Source organism: Lipotes vexillifer, unplaced genomic scaffold (genome assembly GCF_000442215.2).
Source record: "Lipotes vexillifer unplaced genomic scaffold, Lipotes_vexillifer_v1.1 scaffold131, whole genome shotgun sequence".
Taxonomy (NCBI): Eukaryota; Metazoa; Chordata; class Mammalia; order Artiodactyla; family Lipotidae; genus Lipotes; species Lipotes vexillifer.
This window is the reverse complement of record NW_006782866.1, coordinates 2,970,851-2,995,575: the sequence shown is the minus strand read 5'-3', so window position 1 is coordinate 2,995,575 and position 24,725 is coordinate 2,970,851. Positions and strand designations below refer to the sequence as shown.

Sequence of the window (24,725 nt, the reverse complement as noted above, 5' to 3'; positions counted from 1 at the left end):
CCGGGGCACGAACCCGTGTCCCCTGCATCGGCAGGCGGACTCTCAACCACTGCGCCACCAGGGAAGCGCATACTATCTTTTATTTAACCTGTGGGAATAGAAAGATAGACATGTGATTTCCAAGAATCATCTGAATTGGGTGACTGATTGAATATAGGAAATGAACAGGAAAGTATCAAAGAGGACTGAGTTTTTCAGCCATGACAGAAGAAAAAGTAGGAGAGAAAGGGAAATTGAGAAGAGAACCATTTAGGGAGGAAAGTCTCAAGTTTGGTTTTGGACAGATTGAGCTAGACTTGATGACATGAAATCTGTCCTCAGGGAAACAGAAATCTGTCCTCAGAATTGTCTTAGACACAGAGTCGTCCTGATGTCTGTCATACTTTTTGAACCTGATGTGTGGTTCTGGAAGCACTGACTCCTGAACCCTGTCTTCCCTGAGCAGTTTTCATACATTTGTTTCCACTATTAATTTAAATTTGGACTAGTTTTATGTATAAGTGAGGCATTTGGCTTCCTAAAGAATTTTTTAAATCACTTTAATATTAACAATACTTTTTCACTGTACGGCAATGTATACTTTCCAAAGCATTTTTTAAAAAAAACAAATTTATTTATTTATTTTTGGCTGCATTGCATCTTCGTTGCTGCACGTGGGCTTTCTCTAGTTCCGGCGAGTGGGGGGCTACTCTTCGTTGCAGTGCGCGGGCTTCTCATTGCGGTAGCTTCTCTTATTGCAGAGCACGGGCTCTAGGTGCGCAGGCTTCAGTAGTTGCAGCACGCAGGCTCAGTAGTTGTGGCTCGCAGGCTCTAGAGCTCAAGCTCATTAGTTGTGGTGCACGGGCTTAGTTGCTCCGTGGCATGTGGAACCTTCCCGGACCAGGGCTCGAACTCATGTGCCCTGCATTGGCAGGCGGATTCTTAACCACTGTGCCACCAGGGAAGCCCTCCAAAGCATTTTTACATACTATTCTCACAGCAGTAAAGAAAAGTGGGCAAAACAGATATTATCACCATTTTATATATCCAGTATCAGAACTTAAATGATTTGCTCAGCATCTCATACACTGGTAAGTAGCGGAATCAGGTCTAAAACCCATTTCATCTGGCCTTCGACTCTTCTTTGAGGATCATTTTATCTTCATTTTCTTTTTTTTTATATATTTGTTCAGTAACACATTACAATTTTTAATATTTTTAAATTACAGTGTCTTTTTGTGATCTAACTGCCCTTCCATCTCTTCATTTCTCATGAGCTTTTCCTCTCGGACAGGCAGAGGAAAGATGAGCTGGAGCAGAGGATGTCAGCGCTGCAGGAGAGCAGGCGGGAACTGATGGTCCAGCTGGAAGGGCTGATGAAGCTGCTGAAGGTAAGAACAGCGGCCGCTCAGGTCTCCCACCTCCCAGCTCTTCTTGTCCATCTTCACCTGCACTTCAGCTTCTGCCTCCCTGGGATGTCAGACAGGATGAGGCTAAAAGGTTAACTCTTGCTGCCTAGACTCAGTTTTCAGGTAGACCTCCATAAAGTTAACCTAATTCAGTATAAAAGTTACCTACATTAGTGTAAAGCCTGATTATAAAAAATTAGTAACTGGAACTAATGTCCTTGAATAGTTGCTTTTATGAATTAATAAGAGTGTTTATAAATCAGATATTAGTTATGTGAAATGAATATTTCTCAACTATATAAAGTTTCTTTTAAGACAAGTTTTCAAATATTCTACCTAAATGCATGACAAGTATTGTGTCCTATTTTAATAAGTATTACAGAGGCAAACCAAAGTAATCAACCAACTCTAATCAATAATTTTACTCTATTAGGAGCAATAAAATAGCAGCTAGCTCTAGGTTTGGTATATTGGGGCTTGCATAATTCAGGCCTCACTATCTATTTTTAGTGAAAAATATATTACAGCCCCTACACCCTAGAGCAGACAAAGGAACACTTGGCATTTAAATGTCCTCACCTGGATGATTTGACTGGCACTGAATAGAAATATTTACCCAGCTCTGTAGCAGCGATACAAGGACCATATTTGTTTATGCTATAAATTCCTAAGGTCTGTCTGTCTATACTGTGAAACCATTGTATTTCATGGTATGAAATACAGAATGGAAATCACAGTGTGGAGTACCTCAAAAGGCAGGCTGAGGGGGTAGATTTAATCCTGTGATAAAGTGGAGTCATTAAAGGTTTTGAAAACAATAGTTTAGGAAAATGATCATAGCAGGTTGGGAAGAGGAGAAACTAAAGGATAATAGGAAGCTACTGAAATCATCCAGACCCGAAATGACAAGGGTCTAGGCTAGGAGGGGTAGCCCAGGAACATGTCAGCTTGAAGAGTTTTCTTCAACTTCTCCATTCTAAACCAGTCCTTTAATAATAAAGCTAGTGGGTATTTAGCAGCTTGGGTAAATGGAGTGTTTGTGTTTTAAACTGACTTTTGGCTTGCTCAAGACAATCACTTCTTTTAGTCTTGAGCTGAGTTTTTTCTAGCTTTGGTCCTGGGTATTTGGGGTATTTTGGGACATGTTTCTTCATTAACCCTGTTAGCAGGATTTCTCCTGAGAAATATTTTTTCTAAATGGGTCTTGTTTAAAGAAAACCTTATGCGTAAAATTTGGCCCAAATCCTTCAAATAGTTGTCAAGTATCCAGCTAAGCAACCCAATCAGCCACTCAAGAGAGCAGAGAGGTACTTAAATACATTTGGCCAGTGTAACATCTGGAGCCATGTGGGGCTTTGAAAGCCCTGCCGTTGTGGGGTTAGTCCACCCACAGGACAGAAGGTCATAGGGTATTCACCTGCCTTTCAGAAAAATGTTCTCAAATATTACCCAAACATAGATGGGAAGGTACCCTTTTTGTAAAAGTCAAAAAGGTTTATGCAAACTGGAGGGAAGTCAGAATACATTTCCCCTAAGTATCACAGTAAGCTTTCCCGTCAGCTGGTTGCCCTCAGTGTTCCTTAGAGTTCCTGGCTCAGGTCCCATGTGCATTCCTAAGACCTTGTCATGTACCTCTGACACTTGCATTCAAGGCCTAAGCAGAATGAGCTGATGTCTCGAACTGTATTCCCAAGCCCTGAGTTTCTTTGTATTTCCAGCTGTTGTCTTACAGTTAAAATTTCTGTAAAATAACCAGGACCCCACTGCTCTGTTTTGTAGGATATCCTACCAAGTTCTTAAAAGCCTTATTATTTACCCACCTGCCAGGCTGAGTTCATTCAGAAAGGGAAGAAGAATTACAAACATAAACCAGGAATGTTGTCTTTTTATCCATTGATTAAGAGTCATGTTTAGGGTATGTGGTGTATAATGGTGACTAAGACTCAATCCCTGTCACCAAGGAGTATCAGAGACCTTCTTATTGTTGTTGTTTTTTTCCTAATGACATAACGTAGACTGACACTCAAGTACCCATGTTTCAGAATGTATCTTTTCTTTACATTTTTTCCCCTGATTAATGAGTATATATGGATAACCTCTACCTCAGACTTCTTATTTAATCTAGAAATAGTTGTGTGATGGTGTTTTAGTTTCTAAATTACGTCCCAGTATTTTTCTGCCTCATTTTCCATTTTTACAATATTGCTTTTGAAACGCATTTACCAGATGAATTCTGTAGTTTTAAATTTTAACCTCATATGCAAACGAGGTTTTGAATATAAATTTTTTTATATAGTTGACTACAGTAGCTATGGCATTACTTTGGTCATCTAGCCAGATATCCCCAATGTGACAGGTCTCCCATGTTTTTAGGTGACTTGAGCAATCCTAGATTTGCACTTTATAATTAAGGCACTATTACCCCCTTTAAATCAAGTTGGCTCCTATACCTTGTCACCAGTCAATGTTTACTGACCCCAACTGACTAATTGATAACAAAAAGGTTCTAAGACCTTATATCTGACCTGTTTACTGTGTTGACAAAGCCTTCAAAGCTATATCTGATTAACTTTTGTGAGTTTGGACTATACAACACCATCCTAAGTAACACTTTGCCAAAGTCCACCCTCTCCCAATCCCAGTGCACGTGGGGGGCCTGTACGTCCTGAAAACACTGACCTGTCCACTCTCTCCATCCTAACCTGACATGTGTCTACTGCAAATTATGATGATTTTATATCAATGGATAAACTATATACAGTAAAGTCACCAAATGTACAAACATGAAACATTGCCTTCTGAATTTTTCTTTTTTTTTTTTTAAACATCTTTATTGGAGTATAATTGCTTTAAAAAAAAAATATGGAATGCTTCATGAATTTGCATATCATCCTTGCTCAGGGGCCATGCTAATCTTCTCTGTATCGTTCCAATTTTAGTATATGTGCTGCCGAAGCGAGCACTGAATTTTTCTATTCTATTGAACCAAGGTAATATTGTCTCCAATACCAAACCTGGAGAAAACAGTGAAAATAGGGAGGTGTTTTAGAAACAGTTCTAAGAAATTACATACTGGTCTTTTGACCTCAGATGCAATTTCAGCTTGTCAGGATTGCCCCATCTCTCCCCTACCAATTTCCATTTCAACATTTAGTGCCAGCAATAAAAACACATTTTTAATTGTTTAATAACTCTTCTACGGCTGGTTTCCTTGCCTAGTGAATGGAAGAAAAGTGTTCTGCCTCACAGGGAAGCCTGACTAGGCAGGGAGATCGCTTCCCAACTGTAAAACACTAACCCCTTCTAACTGGAGCCATGCATGCCAGACGCAAAAGCTAAAAGATGCTAACTCCTTCAGGCTAACTCAGCGAACGCGCAGGGCCCTCTTTGCCTGGGTGCCTGTGATATTAGGTTTGGCCAAGCATCTAGCAGCTGGTTTTGATAATGAAGAACATCTTCTGGTGCTGAGTTGGGAGTCTCCTCAAGAGATTTCTTGGTGCTCATTTAATTTCTAGTGCATGTCTCTCCCTTGCGGGAATAAAATGACTTTCTCCAAATTCTTACTTTCCCTCTCCCTTTCGTAATTCCTTGGCTTTACTGAAATCATTCTCTCCATTGCACCCATCTCTGCAGACTGAGAAGCACTCATCCATTCCCAAGACTTCCTACACACATGTTTAGTAAAGGCAGTCTGCACGGATGGATCCAATTTAAATAGAACCATTGCAACAGATTTTAGATCTGTGTATTTGGGGCAAAGAGCAGAGGCGTCCTGACCACAGTTACCCATGATGAGGCACAGAAAAAGGAAACAAAGAGACCCATTAAAAGACAGAGTAACTGAGAAGCACAAGACTGAGGAGAGAGGAATTCGGAAGTGTTTATCTCATCTTCATCGTGGTTCCTTCTTCAGTGTCTAGAGGTGCATTCTGAGAGCTGAGGGTTAGCAAGGGCCTGCTCTGAGCACCGTCACTGTAAGGCTCTGAAACACAGAGACCATATCTTACCTTCATGTTTCCAGTGCTTCACGCATAGGGAGCATTAAACGAACCTTTGTTCAACTAATGAGACACCAAGGTCAAGAATTCTTTTTGAAAAGCCTCTTAGGGCCTTGAAACAGTTCCAATTTATAGGGGGAAGGGGATGTATGTGCATCCTTGAAAAGAACCACACAGCAGCCAAAAGCTCCAAAAGTGGAAGACAGGGGACTAAATAAGAGAATCTGTAGTCAGATGGAATTTCCAGTTTCTAGGAAGTTGTTAAGAGCAATGGTTCTCAAACTAGCAGGATTCAGAATCCACTGAAAGTTTCATGAAACAGCGCTGCCCCCACCCCAAGAGTTTTGATTCCATTGGTCTAGGGGGAGACGGGGCAAAGCATGCATCTCTGACAAGTTTCCAGATGCTGCTGCTACTGGTCTATCTATGTTCTGCACTTTGAGAACCACTGACTTAGAGAAATGTACCTAACACATGTGGATATTGTGAATCGTGAAACAGAGTGATCATGGAGCTTTTGATTCATGGTTGAGCTGCTTCTTTCAGTTTACCCTAAATAGTGATACAACCTTGGGCAAGTCAGGCTCTCTAGGGCTTTTTCATGTATAAAAGGGGAAGTTGGACTAGAGGGTCTATAAGGTTCTTTCCTTCTAACTCTAGAAGTTAGCATTTAAAGAACTGGATGGGGCGGAGGCTTGCCATTTGCTCTGTCCAACTGATGGTGCTCTGACGGTGGTCAGGCCCTTGGATCTCTGAACCCATGGGCCTGGCCTGGTTTGCCCTTTTCTGTCATTTTTTTCCAGTTGTTTGTGGTGATGGGCATTAATTTCTCTCCTTTTTCCCCTCTACCTTTTTTCGTCTTCACCACCTCTAGGAGGAAGAGCAAAAGCAGGCAGTAAGTGAACTTCAGAATTGCCCACCTGGCTCTTGCTTCTTTTGCATGTTCTCCTTTTCCTCATATAACTGTTACATACTTTCCCCTCTCCTCCCTGTACCAAGATCATCTCTGCGGAATTGGTTATGTGTAAAACCCTTAGCAGTTCTCTCCGTGGTGTTGTAAAGTGGCCTAAAAGGCCACGTCATGTTTACCTAGTAGAGCATGTTCTTATTTGAAACCAGAGCGTGTTGAATTTGTTTTCAAAGTACACATCTGTTGTGTTTATTTAAATATGCATGACTAGCCAGGCTACAGTTACATGTTCCTGCACTCACATTCTCTGCTGCTTCATGATTAGGCTGACTTTAATTGCTTGAAGCAATTTTCAGGGTGGTGGGAGTGACCTCAGGGTTAAATACAATGTCATGAATGACTGTGCATGAAAATGAGTAGTTCTTTTGCTAACTTTAGATGTCCTTTAGTCTTGAACAGTCTTCTGGACGTTCCAGCTCCAGTAGCCTTCTTAACAAAGTTACCAATGAAAACTAAGTGACTGATCATGCTGTAAGTGATTTCCTGTTCAAAGCCCACTCCAGAGGGAGCTCTGGGTTTTCTGAGCTGCAAGGTGTTTAGGGAAAGTTTATGTTTGTTTTTATTTTCCCTGACAGCCACTAACCCACACAGGAAAATCAATTGAGGGCTTATCCACAATGATAAGACTATATGTTTATATCATATAGTAAGGTTTTCAAAGCATACATTTTTCACACAAACTAAAGCTGATTTTTAATTTACCTCAGGGCTTCTCTTTAAAGAAAGAAATGTGAAATGTGTAATTCAAAAAATGTACTCATTTCTTATTTCAAAAAACAAATGTATCCATGTTTCAGATTAAGAATAGGAATATAGAACATTATATTTACTATTATTTCCAGGTAGGAAAGCAATGGAGTCATAGGGTAAAAGGGAGAGGAAAGGAAGGAAGAGATGGGTAAGGAGGGGAGGAGGCAAGAGAAGAGGAAAGGAGACTGTCAGGAAGAAGGAAAGAAGACAGAGCATGATGTCAGGGTAGGCTGACAAATATCTCAATGACTTTAATGTAACAAAATTTTATTTTTGTCTGTGCTTTATTTGGTTTTGTGTTTTCCTCATTCACACATAATTTATTACTTTGATCTTATGGCACTTTTGTATCAATAGGTACATTCACATGGGCAAAGCAGGAGAAAACCAGGATGGAAAGTCAAGCCCAGCCATTAAATGCTTCTGCCAGGAAGTGACACACATCACTTCCACTCCATTTCATTGGCTAAAGCAAGGCACATGACCACACTTAACTTCAATGGAGGCAGGGAAGTATAATCCTCCAGTTTGCTTAGAAGAAGTAGAGAAGCAAGTGCTGGTAATGCCTGCCACAAACAAGAGGATGAGTGAGATTGTGTTGGAGGGAGGGAAAGAAAATATCTGTTCTTCCTGTTCCCTTCTCCCCTCCTTTCCCTGACAGCCTCATCCCCTTGCTGTGACCACACCCTTCCTGCAGATCAGGGTATCACCTGACCTGTAGTTTCTGGCACCAGCATTCCCCTCCTTTTATTCATCCCTCTGCACCCCAGAGATGTGCTTTACAGGTAAACCACTTGCTGGGAACTTCCTCCAGCAGTCCACCCAGACTAGCATCTCATGATCCCTCACTGAATGGGCCAGCTCAGAGCAAAGCATGTAATCGGGCACACCCACACCCCACCTGAGAACACCTTTCAGAGGAGGGCAAACATTATGGATATTTATGTTAATGGCAGCAGTAAGGGCTTCCAAGAGACACTTCATTTTTTAAAAATTTTATGGATTACTGTGTACTCCAAGAACCAGAAATTATCACTGCTGTTGTATTATTTCAGGTCAGTTTAAAGCTGATCTTGAGCAGACAGGGGAATAAATAACAACATGTTCATTCCAGTGACCTTTGATTGTGTGTGAGATCATCTTCCCCCTGGGGCTGGCAAAATGAGAAGCTAGACCCAGATCACTGAAGCCTGCCACTAATGAGCCACTTGTGTGTATGTGTTGGGAGCTCTCGGTGGCTTGTGTGTGTGTGTTGGGAGCTCTCGGTGGCTTGTGTGTGTGTGTTGGGAGCTCTCGGTGGCTTGTGTGTGTGTGTTGGGAGTTCTCGGTGGCTTGTGTGTGTGTGTTGGGAGTTCTCCGTGGCCGAGGTCCTGAGCTCATGTTCTAGTCCTCACTGTCCCAGGGGACCGTCCAGAGCATGAATTTGTACAAATTGTTTTTCCCTCATGTTTCCCTGCTATGGTGGGGTAAGACATTCTGCTCTGTGGATATAGGTAGAAATTTCCTGTGTCCACATCACAGGTTTAAACTGTACCCATCTGAGTCTCGGCAATGAGGCTCAAATGTGAACTGAATGGCTTTGCATAGTTCAACATTTTTAACATGTACAGCTAGAAAGACTATAAAGCTTTAGAACTCAAGCGTCTGCTTTAATCTATATCATTACCGAGTGAGGCACCAAAAGGTATTTACCACAGAGCTACGTCGTAACCCTTTCTTCCTCCCAGATTCTGGCTGGTATAGTTTAATTTCTTCCCTATCAAAATGTATTACCCTATACGAGTCATAAAATAATTGTAAGACTTTTTAAATGAAGAAGTTACTCGACATCTTTCCCAGACTGGCTCTGTAAATCCATTATAGAGAACTTTTTATGCAGTTTGCCTTCCTCATTTGCTTTCAGGGATTATTTTGGCATTGGGGAAATTGGAGGGAAATGGGTAATAACTGTGACTGACTTCGGGGCTGTGGTTCTACCTTCAACCTCAGCCACTTTTCCAGTGCTTTAGTGACATTAGTACCTCAGCTGATAATTCTTCTGTCTTTCCTTTCTCCCCCACCTCCCTCCTTCCCCTTCTCTTTTCTCAGCTCCAATGTTTATAATTAAAGGCAGAACTGCCTGGCTATTTCAGATAAGACTTTACTGAGTGACTGTTCGACCCATGACGTACCCTACAGTTTAACAGGCTCAGGAATTAGATTGTATCGGTTGAGTCAGGGTTAATCAGGCCCATGATAATCGTCAGACTGTAATTAAAAGACCTTGTCTGCCTTTTTTACTACTGTATCCCCTTGCTGCTAGCCCAGTGCCTGCCACATGGCAGATACTCAATAAATAGTGGCTGAATGAAAACTGCTATTAACCAGATTTATAAGATTTTAACTTAAAAACTGTGTGAATTCATAAGTTTATTCATTATAAGGGACATAACTGGTTCGAGTACGTAAGGCAATAATTTTGCTCAAGGTACTCCCGTATAATAGGTAGATCTATTCTAGAGACTAAACGATGGTTAGAAATGTCCTTTATAAAAAGAATCAGAAAAACAAATTTCAGTGTTACCAAAAGAATAGGAAGACCAAGCTAATATATTAGTATTATTATTAACTCTATTATTATTTCTGTCTAAAGAAAAGATATGTTATGTAGAGTAAAATCATCCTCTTTTTTTAAAAACAGATAATCTACAAAATGCAGGATATCTATAGTTATTTGTATCATTTGAAAATATTTTGAGCATTTCTGAGTAAGAACCCAATGCCCGCAACCAGAAATGTGTACAGAGGGGTACACTAAAGTAACAACAGACTGGTGAGGACCCTGCTGGCAGTGGTGTTTACTGTTGAGCTGTGGGCTACTCCCTCAAGGTCAAACAATATCCCAGTCCTACTCTGGAGGGATTCCAATGTACAAATTTATCCTAGGGACACCTTAGGGTTCCATCTTTCCCAGAGACTCAACATAACCATAAAATTTCACTGTTGCATTGCTGACACAAACTAACATGAGCTATCCAAGGCAAGGTTTCAGTTTATTCATGAGGGATGTATTTCTTTAAATATTCCTCCGGTTCCTCCTATTAGAAGATCATTACTTTTTGGAACTTCCCTGGCTGTCCAGTGGTTAAGACTCTGGGCTTTCACTGCAGAGGGCACGGGTTTGATCCCTGGTCGGGGAACTAATATCCCACATGCCGCACGGCCGGTCAAAAAAAAAAAAAGATCATGACTTTTTATATACAGATCAACATCAGAGTTAAAGACTATAACTGTAGACAGTGATGAATAAGGATAGGGGGCTCCTGCAGGGGTGGCCTTGATCCAGGTTCGTAGGGTGGTGGTCCAGAGGGTAATATAGGTAGTACTCTGAAAATTATGTAATTGGAGGAATCTTGGGATTCCACTAGGAGAACATGGCCACAGTTGGGACCTCTCTTTCTCCTTCAGCCAGTTGGGATATCAAGTGGATCTTGCCCCACGCCCTTTCTGATTTCCAGAACTGGACAAACACCCCACCACAACTCAACCAAAGAAAGCATGGTGTGGGCTGGCTGTCAGAAACCCCCATCTCTGACCGTGGCTTCACCTAATATGCCTCAGAGGAAGGGCACTCAACATTTAGTTAGCCAGGTTGACCCATGAGGCCTTCATGACGAACCTAATGAATGTTAACTTTGTAAGTTTGAGAGAAAGTACTTAAAAAAAAAAACAAAAAAACCTACACAACAACAAATAAAAACCTCCTCTTTGTCCATTAAAGAGATCACTGGTAAACCCCTTGATGTGTTCCTGGGTCACGTTCCCTTTTTGTTCACTTAACCCTTGGACACAATCCCATTGGGAAGTGATTCACATGCCGCCCTAAAATTTTCTGGATTCCTTGGTCCCACCATACTCTGAAATAGAAGCCTGAGTCTACTGCTTCCTGAAAAGCAAAGGATTGCTATTTATGTCTTCAGCAATGTCTTACTACATATGTTGAAGTGAGCAGTGGGTGAGGTTGGCCTTTTGGAGGATCAAAAGAGAAATCCTGCACAAATCCCACCCTCAAATAGTATGATCATTATTTCATGGTTGGCCTGATGCCCTGTATACAGAAACAGAGGCCAGGTCAGTGATACCTGGAGGCTTAGGCACCACTGCTGCCCTCCCAAGTTTGCAAGCTGCACCAATGGATTTTGGTAAACAAAGATCAATGTGCTGTACTCTTGTGACTATGCCCCCAAACCTTTAGCCTAGCCTGGCCCAGTCCTAGTCTGTATACATGGACTCTGGCTGCCCATAGATGGCCTCATGAAAGTCTACAAAGTATGCTCATTCATCAGTCTTTGCTCTTGTACTCACTATAGGGACCTGGTAGCTTGTTGGGGGGGGTTTGTTTGTTTTCTCCAAAAGAGGAAATGTCATAGCAATATTGAAAAATAGGTACATGCATTTCACTCCCCCAAAACTCCTTGAACACCTAGAGGGAGTATATAGTCTGAAAATATAGAGGAAATAGCTTTGGGGTCTTTGCAGCACCCTCAGTGTTTTTCATCACTCTCATCAATCACGAGCTGAGAGATTGCCTTACCTGCTTGTTTATTTCCCTCTGTCCTATATTTATGTCTTTTCCTCTTCTGACCAGAATGCATACAACATATGAAAAATATACACCAGGGTCTCTGGGAAAAAGTCTCCACACACCAAGCTGGAGATAGTCACCTTCCACTAGAGGAATATGAATTCCTAGGACACAGTATCTCCCCCCAGAATACTACAGTCTGGGTCTCAGCAAAGCATCAGGAGAAAAGAAGATGACTTCTAGGTTTTCAGCCCAGGAACCTGGGAAATTGACTGAAAAAACGAAACTGGGGAGATGATGTGGGTTATAGAAAGGGGACTTTGATCTAATTTTGAACATACCAAGTTACATAGAATAGGCAGGCAGTCAAGCTTTGTGTCTGGTCTATTAGATATTTAGAGATAGGCAGCTGGAAATTGAGTGGGGAAACAGGGCTAGCAATGTAGATTTGGAAGCCTTCAACATAAAATTAGTGTTGAAACCATAAACATGGGCCGTAGAGAAAACCCATAGTGGACAAAATGAAGAAAGAGGAGGTAGGAGGGTAGGATTGTGGGTTCTCATGAAAAACCAGAAAGTTTCAAGGAGAAAGTTAATAAGGCAATAAGACAAGGATTTGACAATAAGGAAGTTATCAGCAACCTTGGAAAGGAAATTTTCAGTATGGCAGAGTGTAGACAGCTCTGAAAAATTGATTTTGTCTTGTCCAACCTCCTCACCCCCACCCCCATTGGTTTCACCTCAATGAAGGAAGGAGTCATATCTTTGGTCTGCCTCATTGGGTTACGTGTGAATAGATTGTTCTGACTCATGGCACCTTGTTGACAAATCCTCATTTCTTTTCCATCTCACCATGTATATAACCTTTACAGACCTCAGTTTTCTCATCTATAAATTTCCAATCCACAGTTCTTTGATACTTTCATCACTGATACCAATCGGTATATTGGGGAAAGGCTATGAACCAAGAAGGGTCTGTAGAAATCCAACTGGGCTCATTTGACTGATGTTCCCTTTTGTGACTTTGAAATCCTCTGGCCCTCGATTCCTTGTCTGGGTTTTCTAACCAACTCCTTCCCCAGGGTTTATTCATGCCAACCATCTACCTCCCACTTTTCCAGACAAAAGAAAGCATCCTAAGAAAACATCAGCTGCTTCCATGGTGCCCTCACTTTTGGCTCATCTCTAGGGTTCTGGGCCATGCCTCCCACTCTCTTTCTTTTAGAGCTCACACAGCATCCTCACTTGGCATGAGATTGGATCTGTGACCCTCCACTTGGAGAGCACCTGTAGGCATTTCCTCAAATCCTGGTGCCGTGCCAATCTCTAGGGTTTTATAGCTGACCTAAGGCTGGTTCTGATGTTTCAAATTAACAGCAGTGCCAAGGTAGGGAGCTTCCTGGCCTAGAGTCCTTAACTGAAGTGAACATCTGCTTAGTTTCAGCCAAAGAAGCATATTATAAGGGATATGATGGACTCCTTTGCACTCTTCTCCATTTGCTGCTAATCATAATCTGGCAAGTAGATGTACTCCCATTTGGAGCTTCAGTATAGATGCCCAGCGCTTTAAAAAAAAGAGAGAGGAGAGAAGAAAGAAATATAGAAGCATGTTTTAGAAAATTAGAGGCAATGGAGCTTCCCTGGTGGCACAGGGGTTGAGAGTCTGCCTGCCGACGCAGGGGACACAGGTTCATGCTCTGGTCTGGGAAGATCCCACATGCCGCAGAGCAGGTAGGCCCGTGAGCCATGGCCACTGAGCCTGTGCATCCAGAGGCTGTGCTCCACAACAGGAGAGGCCATAACAGTGAGAGGCCTGCGTATGGCAAAAAAAAAAAAAAAAAAAAGAAAAAAAAAAAAACACGAATCCTCCTGCCAATGCAGGGGACACGAGTTCAAGCCCTGGTCTGGGAAGATCCCACATGCCGGGGAGCAACTAAGCCCATGTGCCACAACTACTGAGCCCACATGCCACAACTACTGAAGCCTGCGTGCCTAGAGCCCGTGCTCCGCAACAAGAGGAGCCATCGCGGTGAGAAGCCCGCGCACTGCAATGAAGAGTAGCCCCCACTCACCACAACTAGAGAAAACCCGTGCGCAGCAACAAAAGACCCAACGCAGCCAAAATAAATAATAAAATAAATAAATTTAAAAAATAATAAAATTAGAGGCAATGCAGAAAGACAGTTACTACCTGCAGCTAGACAGGTACCTTTAATAAGAATCCATGCCACCTCACTACTGCTCTACAAAGCTGGCTAACCGTAAATCCTTCAGTGCTTTTATTATTATGTATTCTAATTAATATATATGACATTCACTGTTTATTCACTGCTTTCACATTTCAAATTTCAACTCCTGTATTTAACCAGCTCAGACCTCGGGAAACCAAGAGAGAATCTAGGAGACTCTCAGGCCTGTAGCTGTCCCCAGGACATCTCCCAAATGTGCAGAAGATTATCAGAGTTTATTCTTGGCCCCTTGAAGTTTCTAACCTGATCTGAGGCTACTGGTGGCCTGTCTTTCCTTCTACAGCAGCTCACCACCTGGGACAAGAAGTCCTGGACAGGCCACCGACTTTAGGACCTCGTAACTCTGTCACCCTCAGCCAGGTTTTCATCCTCAGCACTATGGACATTTGGGGCCAGATTACTTTTTTTTTTTTTTTTTTGAGCTGCCCTAGCAGGTAATAATGAAGGACCCACGTTTCTGAGAGCCAGGGTCAGGGTTAGTTTTTTTTTTTTTTTTTTTTTTTGGTGGGTTGGGGCGGGGGGGTGTTCTATGCATTGCAGCATGTCGAGCAGCATCCTTGATCTCTACGTACTAAATTCCAGGGGGAGCACCACACCCACACCGACACCCACACCAGGTTACTAGCAGGTAAAATTATCCCCAGTGAAGAACCACTGCTCAGGAATTCCCTAGTGGTCCAGTGGTTAGGACTTTGCACTTCCACTGCAGGGGACACTGGTTGGATCCCTGGTCAGGGAAGTAGGATCAGAGAACCTTTCTCTGTGATACCAGTCTGAGCCCTTGAGGCATTCTCAGCATCCCTTATTCTGAGGTTTAGATATGGGATGGATGGTAAAAGATTTCCAGTCACCTCCCCCCACAAATCACCCCTTTGTCCATATGTCCTGCTTCTGTTAACATCATTGACAGCACTCCCTACATGCATGCTCTCTTCCAGTCCCCTACTCTCCCCACTCAGTTGTCACAGTCTAGTCAACTTTTTCTCCAAAAGCTTGCTTGTGTCTCTCTTCTCCCAATTCCTATCACCATTCTCCATTCCAGCCTCCGTCATCTGTCACCTGGTCTCCCTCTCTCCTGCCTCCTGTTTCTCACTCCCTCCTTCACTTTGCCCTGGAGCCAGATTCCTAAATCAGACCAGATTGACCACACCACTCCCTCCTTGGAAGTCTTCACGTGCTCCCTCTGCCATTGCCTATAGCAGGGGTCAGCAAGCTTTTTCTTAAAGGGTTAGGTAGTAAGCATTTTAGGCTTTGTGAACCAAATCAGATATATTATGTAAGGACTTATATAACCATTTAAAATAAAACTATTTAAAAATGTAAAAACCATTCTTAGCTCACAGACTGTAAAAAAGCGGGTGGCAAGCTGGATTTGGCCACGGGCTATAGTTTGCCCATCTATCGCCTAGTAAATAAACTTGATGACCATTTATTTAAGGCTCTGGATGATTGTGGCCCACACTTCTTTTTCCCACCATATATCTTCTGTGCTCCCTGCATACTAGTGTCCCCACATGCTCCTCCCCTGCCCTGCAACACACACATACAGCTTCCTCTCTCATGGTGCCTCTGTTCATGCCCTTTCCTCACCTGGATTGCCCTTCCCGAGCCACTTCTGCCTATTGAAATTATACCCCTCAAGACACTCTCAGATGCCACCTCTTCTGTGAAACCTTACCCTGTTCCAGAAGGTCAGAGTTAAACTCTCTCGCCTCTGTGCCCCTTTTCCTTTGTACCTCTGCTACGGTATGGATTTCATCCTCCTTTGTATGCTAGCTGCGTACATGCCGAACTGCCTAGGAGGCTGTGAGCCTGCTGAGAGTGGAGACCTTGCCCCTTCATACCCCTACTTTGCACCTTTCAAAGTGGAATCATGGCAGGTAGTACCCCATTGAGCCAGCATGTGAAGCACTTTATGTACATCCTCACCAACCCATGAAGATGTTCTTATCTCCACTTTACATATGAAGAATCTGAGCCTCAGAGAGGTCAAGTAAGTTGCCTCAGGTCACACAGCTAGTAAATGGCAGAGCTGAAATCCAAACTAGGTCCATCTGACTGCAAAGCCTGGACTCTAACCACCTTATTATATAGAACAGGGACTCAACAAAGAGGGGTGCTGCTGGATCAGGTGCCACACCTCATCATACAAGTTTTACTTACTTACCCATAAGCAGCATTTAAGTTTGACTCATTGAACTTTAAAATATCATTGATAGGTTCAGACTGCCTGCCCCATCATTGAATTCATGTCTGAATTAAGGACCATGCTCTCCTGGAATCCTGTCCTCTTTTGGTTTCTAATATGCAATCTGAGTGTTTGGTATTCATTTTATAGGGATTTTTCCCTCAGTGAGGCCCCTGATCATTTTGCTGAGAACTAGCTTTGAAATCCTGCAGTGAGAACTAATGGGATACCATTTTCAAATAGAGCTGGGCAAACTAGGAGAAACAAACAGAAAGAGGGTAATTCTAGTCTTGGAATTTATGAGCTTCCCTATCTAAAAGTTTACATTTCAGCTTTCTTTTGATCTTTGGGTTTATGGTGAGTTTTAAGAGGTGGTTCTTCTGAGACAGTCTTAGGAACTTAATACGCTTTCCTCCTTCCACTGAGAAAGATACCTAGACATCTTGCCCCCCAGCTCTTTCAGGCTCGGGTAAGCTTTGTCTTCTATATAATTTAGTTTGACTTGAATAGGGGCAGAATCATGGAGACTGAGAATCATAACCTTCTCCCCGTTGCCAACAGTGTGATCACAAAACACCCAGCAGTCCTGCCATTGCTGTCCATAGCAGTAACCCCACAGGGAGTGACACCTGAGAGCCACCGCAGGCAGTGACAGGTCATGGGTAAGCCCTGAGTTTCCTGAAGTGATGTGGGAACAGACAGGTGTCAGCCCTCTGAGGAGGGACCTCAAGGCAGACTTTTTGGTGGCCCCTCTCCTTCCAGCAGACACACACGATAGATAAATGTGTATTAACGGTGGTGAGAGAAGAGAGACATCATAGAACTGTTTGGCCCTTCTCTTGGGTGTTTAGAAGCCAAGTTCATCCTTAAAAGCTGCACCGCCCTTTACCTCAGAGGTGGACACTTTGGGGAGAGAGGAAGGTCTCCAGGCGTGCTCTTTACCTGTTTCTAATTCGCCCCGGAGGGAACCGTGGCTGCTGCTTTGCTCCCTGCCACGTGACTGCCTTTCTCATCTCCTCCACCCCTGTTCTCTTTGTGTGCTCACTTCCACCCCTGGGCCTAACTCCCAGCAGTCTTAACTCTTGTCATGTTAAGCAATTATTTTCAAATCTTGCAGCAGGACAGACAGTACAGCGTCAGATAATCCTCTCTCTCTCCTTTTACTTCCACATTTGATGAGACAGCTGCATTTTCCTAGCAGAGCCACCACCTGCAGCAGCTCAAAATAGTCTGTGGGTTTTTTTTGTTTGTTTTTTTTTACCTTTTGTTGACGAAAAAAATGTACAAAGTCCATTCTGTATAGATCCCAGTCCTCTGTATGTTCACGGTTGCCTCATCTAAATTTCAGACTTGTAGTTCCTTCCTCCCAACATTGTTTTTCTGGATTTTTTTGTTGTTGTTTTTCCGAACGGGCCTCTGAAAATCGGCAGCAAAGAGGCCAGTTTGTTTAATTTAAATACATTGCAGGAAAATGAAGGTAATTGTCCACACAGGCCATCTGCTACCTGGCAGGTGTCCATGAATCAGAGAGAGAAAAATGGAGACTCAAGTGTCTCCTTCTGTTACCATGATAACCGCTTAGCTCAGAGTTTTCGTTGGGTGTGTGTGTGGAGGGGATGCCGTTAATAGTGCTCTGGTGAGTGCATTAACTCTCAAAATCAGGCTTTTTGCCATAAGCCTCTCTGGGTTTGATTACCTGACGATAATCAAGGAGGTAAAAAAAAAAATTCATACCTGTTCCATCAGGAAATAGAAGGGAAGGAAATAGTATTTATGGAGCCCCTACTGTGTGCCAGGCACCCTGCTGGGGCTGGCTGAGCACAGCCCAGAACTGTATATCCATCATTTTCCTACTGCAGATAGCGCCTCTGCCCCTGCACGGCCACGCTCTCTGCCACAGCATGTGAGTCCCCATCTCCACTCACAGTGTCCTCAAGTCACCTTCTCTGGCGTTCTTTGTACCTGTTTTGGCTCCAATATTAAACTTGCGCTCAAACAAAAGACTAAGTCGGAATCACCGTATTCTCCTTTCTCACATTTCTCACTCGTGTTGGAAATTAATTTATGTTGCTATCAAAAATCATGGTTGGCCTCGGCAGTGAGAAGTCTCACCTGACCCTTGTTCCTTCTGACCTCAGAAACTTGGGATCCCAACGTGCTTAGGGTTCTTCCAGCAGTTTAAGGCCACTGGAAGACCCAGGTACCCATCTTAGCCTTGCTACTAATTTATTTGTGACCTTGTGACTTCTCTAGGCCTCCATCTCCTCAGATACAGTAATGAACATTGGACTAAAACAGAGGCTGTTTTCCTGGGGTCACGAGCCCTCTGACATTACAAGCATAACTTCTGAACTCTTTTCTTGGAACACGATACATAGCTTTCTCAGGTTCTCAGAGTCTTTGCTGATTTAGAAGAAGTGAAGGGCCAGCAGAGGAGAGAGCTTCTCAGATTGTAACATTTCTCTAGCTCTGTCTTTCCAGAAGAATTGTTTCCAACTACAAGGGACCTCTGTACTCAGAAAACCTGAGTTACAGGGCATTTATTGTGTTTAGTTGTTGGTTAGACACGTGACTGGCCTTTGCTGTGTTCAGGCCTTTGTAATAAGTTGTATTTCAACAAGGTCCCACTGTCCTGCTTCAGGAAACTTTAAAACACCAAGGAGCGTGTCGTGAAGCTCCCCCAGCTTCTCTAGGCTTGCTGCCCCTCTTCTGGCAGCTGAAACCCAGAGGCACGTGATTCTTTTGGACCCTCGTTGGACAGCTTATCCCCACCCCCCTAGTCCCTCCACCTTTGCTAATTTCTGTGTGAGTCTCAGGTTCCCCATAATCTCTAGGTTCCAGCAGTGATGCTCCCCCCAGCCTCTGACTCTGCTGCTTATTCTAGATGCGTTTGCTCTGAGTGGAGTGCTCAGCAGTCTCCATGGGGAGGGCCTGCCTCTCTGAACGTACAACCCATCTGTGCCTTTGAGACAAGGTGCAGTCGCTCAATGCAGCGCTTCATCTGCGCTGACTTCAGTGTGTCCATCCGGCACAGACCTGTCAGGTGGGCAGAGGATGAGCAGTCTCTAACCAGGTTATGGGTGACTTGTCGGCGAGCCAGGAGAGCTGCCGTGCGCACTGCAGCACTGCCTTCAGCCGTGTGTGCTCCAGACACTCCAGTCTCTGCTTATGTAATGAGGAGGACCTTATTTCAAACTGTCTTCCTTGAGACAGCCCGTCCTCTACATACAGCAGTCTGCTCCCTGCACCTCCCCACCAGCTGCGAGTGCAGGAGACCTGAACAGGAAGCATCTCCGGTGTGGACTCCGCTCGTGAGAAAGGAGAGTTAGGAGTAGAACATGCCTTACGTGACCCTGAGGTGGCCGCTGAGAGCCCTCAGAGGGGGATCCTTCACTGACAGAGTGGTTATGACCGAAGCAAAGCCTTGATCACTCGGCGTTTCTGAGATGAGGTAACTTGGTGAAGGTCGTAGAATCATAGCATTTTATATCTGAAAAATGCTTCACAGGTCATCTAGTTCGATGCCGCTCAGTTTGTAAATGAGAAGACTGAACTCCAGAAGAATTAAAATGCATGTCCTGTACAGTCAAAAGAAAACACCAGGTCTCTGGCCTTTAAGGGTGCGCCCCTCCCACGGAACCTCACCGCCTCCTTAGCGTTCACCCGGGCCCGTGGCCAGAGCAAGATCCCCTCTTGGCGCCTGCGGCGGCCCCTCCTCTTCTGAGTCATTGGACTTGCAGCAGAGAATTGTCTCCAGGCGCTGCCATTTACTCATTACAAAGTAAAGCGGTTGAAACTTTCAGCCTCAGGACAGGCTAATGCACTGAGGGACTTAGGCACATTCTCAGATCCGGAAAAATTTTTCTTGATTCTCTATGCTTGCCTCTCTTCTCATCCACAGTCCTCTTTCGGCGTCTCATGAAGGCCTCTGGGCCTGGTCTCATCCCAAAATTCTCCCTCCTGCTCCCTCTCAGTCAAATGCTCTTCAGATGGGACTGATCTAATAATGCAGAAAGAAAAAAATCAAGCTCAGCACGTGAGTTACCTATGGCTGCATAACAACTTACCCCGAAACTTAATGGCTTAGGAGAACAGGTTTAACTCACAGCTTCTGTGGGTCAGGAGTCCAGGCGCTGTCTAGCTGGGTCCTCACAAGCTGAGGCTCAGGGTTTCTCACAAGGTTACAGTCACTTCAAGCCTCAACAGATCACGTCGTTGTAGGCAGGATTCCTCGTGGGTTGTTGGATTGAGGGCCACAGTTCAATGCCGGCTGATGGCCGGAAGGCACCCTCAGTTCCTTGCCAGGTGGGCCTCTCCACAGGGCAGCTCACAAGACAGCAGCTGGCTTCCTTAGCATGAGCAGGGGCAAGAGCGGGAGAGGGTATATGTGGACAAGACAGAAGTCATGGTCTTTTATCAGCTGATCTCAGAAGTGACATCCCATTGGCCTGATTCATCAGAAGCAGTCACTACACCCAGCCCACGTTCAAGGGGAGGGGATAACACCAGAGGTGACTGCAATGGGGGAGGGTGCCACTGGAGGCTTCCTCAGAGGTCTGCCCGCCACAGTTAGTTACCTAGTTAAAGTATTTCACATAAAGCTTTATTGATGACGATAGATTTAGTCCTCCCCAGAGATCATTGCCCGCTCTGGCTACGTTCCCGCTTTCCATTACAGAAGAGAAAGGGTCAGAAACTTGATACACCTCATTGTCATTTAACAAATGTTTATTAAGCCTTTACATGTGGTAAGCACAATGGGAAGGAAGATAAATCTGAGGGGTGAGATTACTGCTGTACAGGGTTCTGAGGGAGGTGACAATGAAGCAGACAGCTGGAAGACCAGCTGGTCAGACACCACAGAGGGGTAGCGCTCCCGGCAGAGAGAACAGCAAGTAGAGGCCTGAAGGTAAGAGAGAGTGCAGGCCTTTCAGTAGATGGTTGTTGTCGAAACCGCCCAGGAGCAGAGTCAGTTGACCTCTGTTGCACCAACATATGCCTCATTCCAGATCAACCTCATTCCGGATCCCTCAGCTTTGGGCCTGGCTGAATTACCTGCATATCGATTACCTATGACTTGTGCCTCTCCCGGGGCCTTTGGGATTTACTGCCCCACAAGGATGCCAAACCGGCATTGCTCTGCTGGACCCAGAATGCACATAGGGTTCCTGACAGCTCCATCCTAGCATTGCTTTAATCCAACATGATCCTAAAGCCAAGGGCTGATGTTTGAGATCCATGGGGAAAATTATGCCTTACCAGCGGTCTGAGCTTTTCTCTTTCTACTACTCTGAACAAAGGCAATGTCAGGAGTCTGGTTTCTATCTTCCTCAGAAGGCATGTCCTGGGCAGTGATCCCAGGAAGGGGGCCTGATTATTTTCATGCTGATGGTGGGCAGTAGGTTTCATTTCCTGATCCTAGAGATTGAGCCACATGTGGCTGTCTACCCCTTTCAATCCCTCTTACCTCATTCCCCGTCATCATTTTCCTGTTAAAATATTTGCAGAGGTTCAGCTTCATGTTCTTAAAAAGCAACCTATTTGTTCATCTCCGGTCTTAACAACTGTGACACTCAGTCCTTGGGTGGCGATGCCTGGCTCCAGTCTCACCGAGATTTACTGAGTACTTGCCACATGTTTAATACTGGGTTGCACAGCATAACTGTCCAGATAACTGTCATACAGTGAAGTGAATTTGAATTTCACAGGCTACATACTTAGGGAAAAAAATTATTTAAGTGGCCTTAATTTCCCTCTTGAGTGCTCACTTTCTGAGATGGGCACTTAGTCTGGGCATTTCTAGGAAAACTCTGAAGCCAGTCGTTTCAGAGATTCTTATCCCCCTTCCTGCACCCAAAATGAGTGCTGCACCTTGGGGCCTTTTGCTGGGTGCTGTGGCGTCAGTGGAGGGTGTCCATAGCTCCAAGTTGACCTGTGCTGAGGCCGTCATGTCCTTTGCTTGTTGGCCAGGCCTGGTTCTCGTGGGCAGCACCCTCCATTCGGTGGCTGAGGCATCTGAGTTCGTAGACTCCCCCAGCATCCAAGGTCCACACCTGACCTCACCGAGTCTCTAACTCCTCTGTGATGGAGAGACAGCTTTGGGCTCATCATTTCTCACAGTATCAGCCTATAGGAAGCTATTGGCTGCGTGGGGTCCTTCTTGAGGCTGCCCAGGCAACCCAAGAAAGGACCTTTATTCTGTTCCCCTCAGCCCTGGGAAGGCCCAGGAAAGGCCTGGGCATTGCCAGTATCCACCACTTCTGTGATCTCCTACATCCCACACTGTGCTGACTCAGGACTTCCCTGCAAAGCCAAGCCTCTGCATCAGACTTTCTTGCCTTCTCTGTAGATTCTCTCACCTTCCCAGCTTCCTTATCTAGTTTGGATTGGGGTTGAAACTGCTAGGTCTGATTGCTCATAAGCACTTTCCAAACTAGAATGAATTTTATGCTTTATTATTTGCCCCCTCTCCCATAAAAATGGCCAAAAAAGCAGAGGGTGATAATTATAGGGTGAAAGGTGGAGGTTTTTTTCCCAAAATACAGTGATTAATATGTGATAATGTTATCTGGACAAAACCGGACTCCTAAGGTTTATAAACTAGTCGGGAAGAAAAGATACATACCCTGAAAGACTAAATAATAATAAATGTTTTATAACCACTGACAAAATAGAAGAGAATATTTCAAAAGATAGAACATGTTGAATTGTCAACGGAAAACTATTATAGAAGTTAAACGGGGATAAAAACATCAAAAAGAGATTTCGTAGTATTCCATTATATGGATTAACCACATTTTAAGTCATTCACCAGTCAGTAGATTTGGGGGTTATTTCCACTTTTGGCCTATTAAACTAAATGTTGCTAATAAACGTTTGTGTACAAGTTTTGGAAGAGCATATGTTTTTATTTCTCTTGGGTACGTACTCAGGAGTGAAATTGCTGGGTCATATGGTAAGTTTACATTTAACATTTTAAGAAACTGCCAGACTGTCTTCCAAAGTGGTTGTACCATTTTACAGTCCCATCAGCAGTGTGCAAGGGTTTCCCTTTTCCCACATCCCTGTCAGCCTTTTTGATTGTAGCTATTTCAGTCAGTAAGTGGTATCTCTTTGTGATTTCAGTTTTCATTTCCCTGAGTACTCGTGTTGAGCATTTTTCATGTAATTTTTAGCTCATTTGTATATCTTATTTCATGAAATGTCTATTCAAGACTTTGCCTGTTTTGTAATTGGGTTGCCTGTCTTATTATTCAGTTACAAGAGTTTTTTTATATGTTCTAGACACAGGTTCTTTTTTTTATAATTTATTCTATATTTATTTCAGCTTTATTGAAGTATAATTGACATATAAGATTGTAAAATATTTAAAGTATACATTGTAGAGACTTAATAAACCTATACATGATGAAAGGATTTCCCCATCTAGTTAACATATCCATCACCTCACATATTTATCTTTTGTGTGTGTGTGAGAACATTTAAGTTGTTCTCTCTTAGCATATTTCAACTATACAATAGTATATTACCAACTATAGTCACCATGTAACATTAGATCCTCAGACCTTATGTTTTAGCCGGAAGTTTACACCCTTTTACCAACATCTCCCCATTCCCCCACCACTCAGCCCCTGGCAACTACTTTTCTACTGTCAGTTTCTGAGTGTGACTTTTTTTTAGATTCCACATATTGATGATACCATGAAGTGTTTGTCTTTCTTTGTCTGGTTTATTTCACTTACCATAAATAACACAGCAGGATTTCCTTCTTTCTCGTGGCTGAATAATATTCCATTGTACATATATACCATATCTTCTTTATCCATTTATCTGTTGATGGACACTTAGGTTGTTTGCATATCCTAGCTATTGTGAATAATGCTGCAGTGAACAAGTGTATATGGAGTTCAAATATCCCTTCAAGATTCTGTTTTCATTTTCTTTTCTTTTTTTTTAATTTATTTGGCTGTGCCAGGTCTTAGTTGTGGCACGCGGGATCTTCGTTGCGGCGTGTGGGATCTTTTAGTTGCCGCATGCAGGATTTTTTAGTTGCAGCATGTGGGATCTTTAGTTGTGGGATCTAGTCCCCTGACCAGAGATCAAACCTGGACCTCCACCTTGGGAGCACGGAGTCTTAACTGCTGGACCACCAGGGAAGTCCCTGTTTTCATTTTCTTTGGATATATACACAGAAGTGGGATTATTGGATCATATGGTTGTCCTGTTTTTCATTTTTTGAGGAAAAATGCCACTTTGCCTAGTGGCTGCACCAGTTTACCTTCTCACCAGTGGTGCGCAAGGGTTCCCTTTTCTCCATGCCCTCCCCGACACTTTTTTTCCCCCCTCTGGTTGCATTGGGTCTTCGTTGCTGCGTGCGGGCTTTCTCTAGTTGCGTTGAGCAGGGGCTGCTCTTCGTTGTGGTGCATGGGCTTCTCATTGCAGGGGCTTCTCTTGTTGCGACGCACAGGCGTCAGTATTTGTGGCACGCAAGCTCAGTAGTTGTGGCACACAGGCTTAGTTGCTCCACAGCATGTGGAATCTTCCTGGACCATTTATCAAACCTGTGTCCCCTGCATTGGCAGGCAGATTTTTTTTTTTTTTTTTTTTTTTTTTTTTTT

The 24,725-nt window shown here is 43.7% G+C and overlaps 1 protein-coding gene across 2 annotated transcripts in view; it reads left to right on the top strand.

The window, feature by feature from the left end:
- DTNB (dystrobrevin beta) overlaps positions 1-24,725 on the top strand; it is a 262,633-nt gene that overhangs the window by 223,911 nt on the left and 13,997 nt on the right. Inside the window, exons 15-16 of one of the 2 annotated variants that reach the window (XM_007455514.1) lie at positions 1,274-1,370; positions 6,261-6,281. In XM_007455514.1, the coding sequence (XP_007455576.1) occupies positions 1,274-1,370; positions 6,261-6,281 (118 nt within the window). The remainder of the gene's footprint in view (positions 1-1,273; positions 1,371-6,260; positions 6,282-24,725) is intronic. The other variant, XM_007455515.1, reaches the window with a different exon arrangement.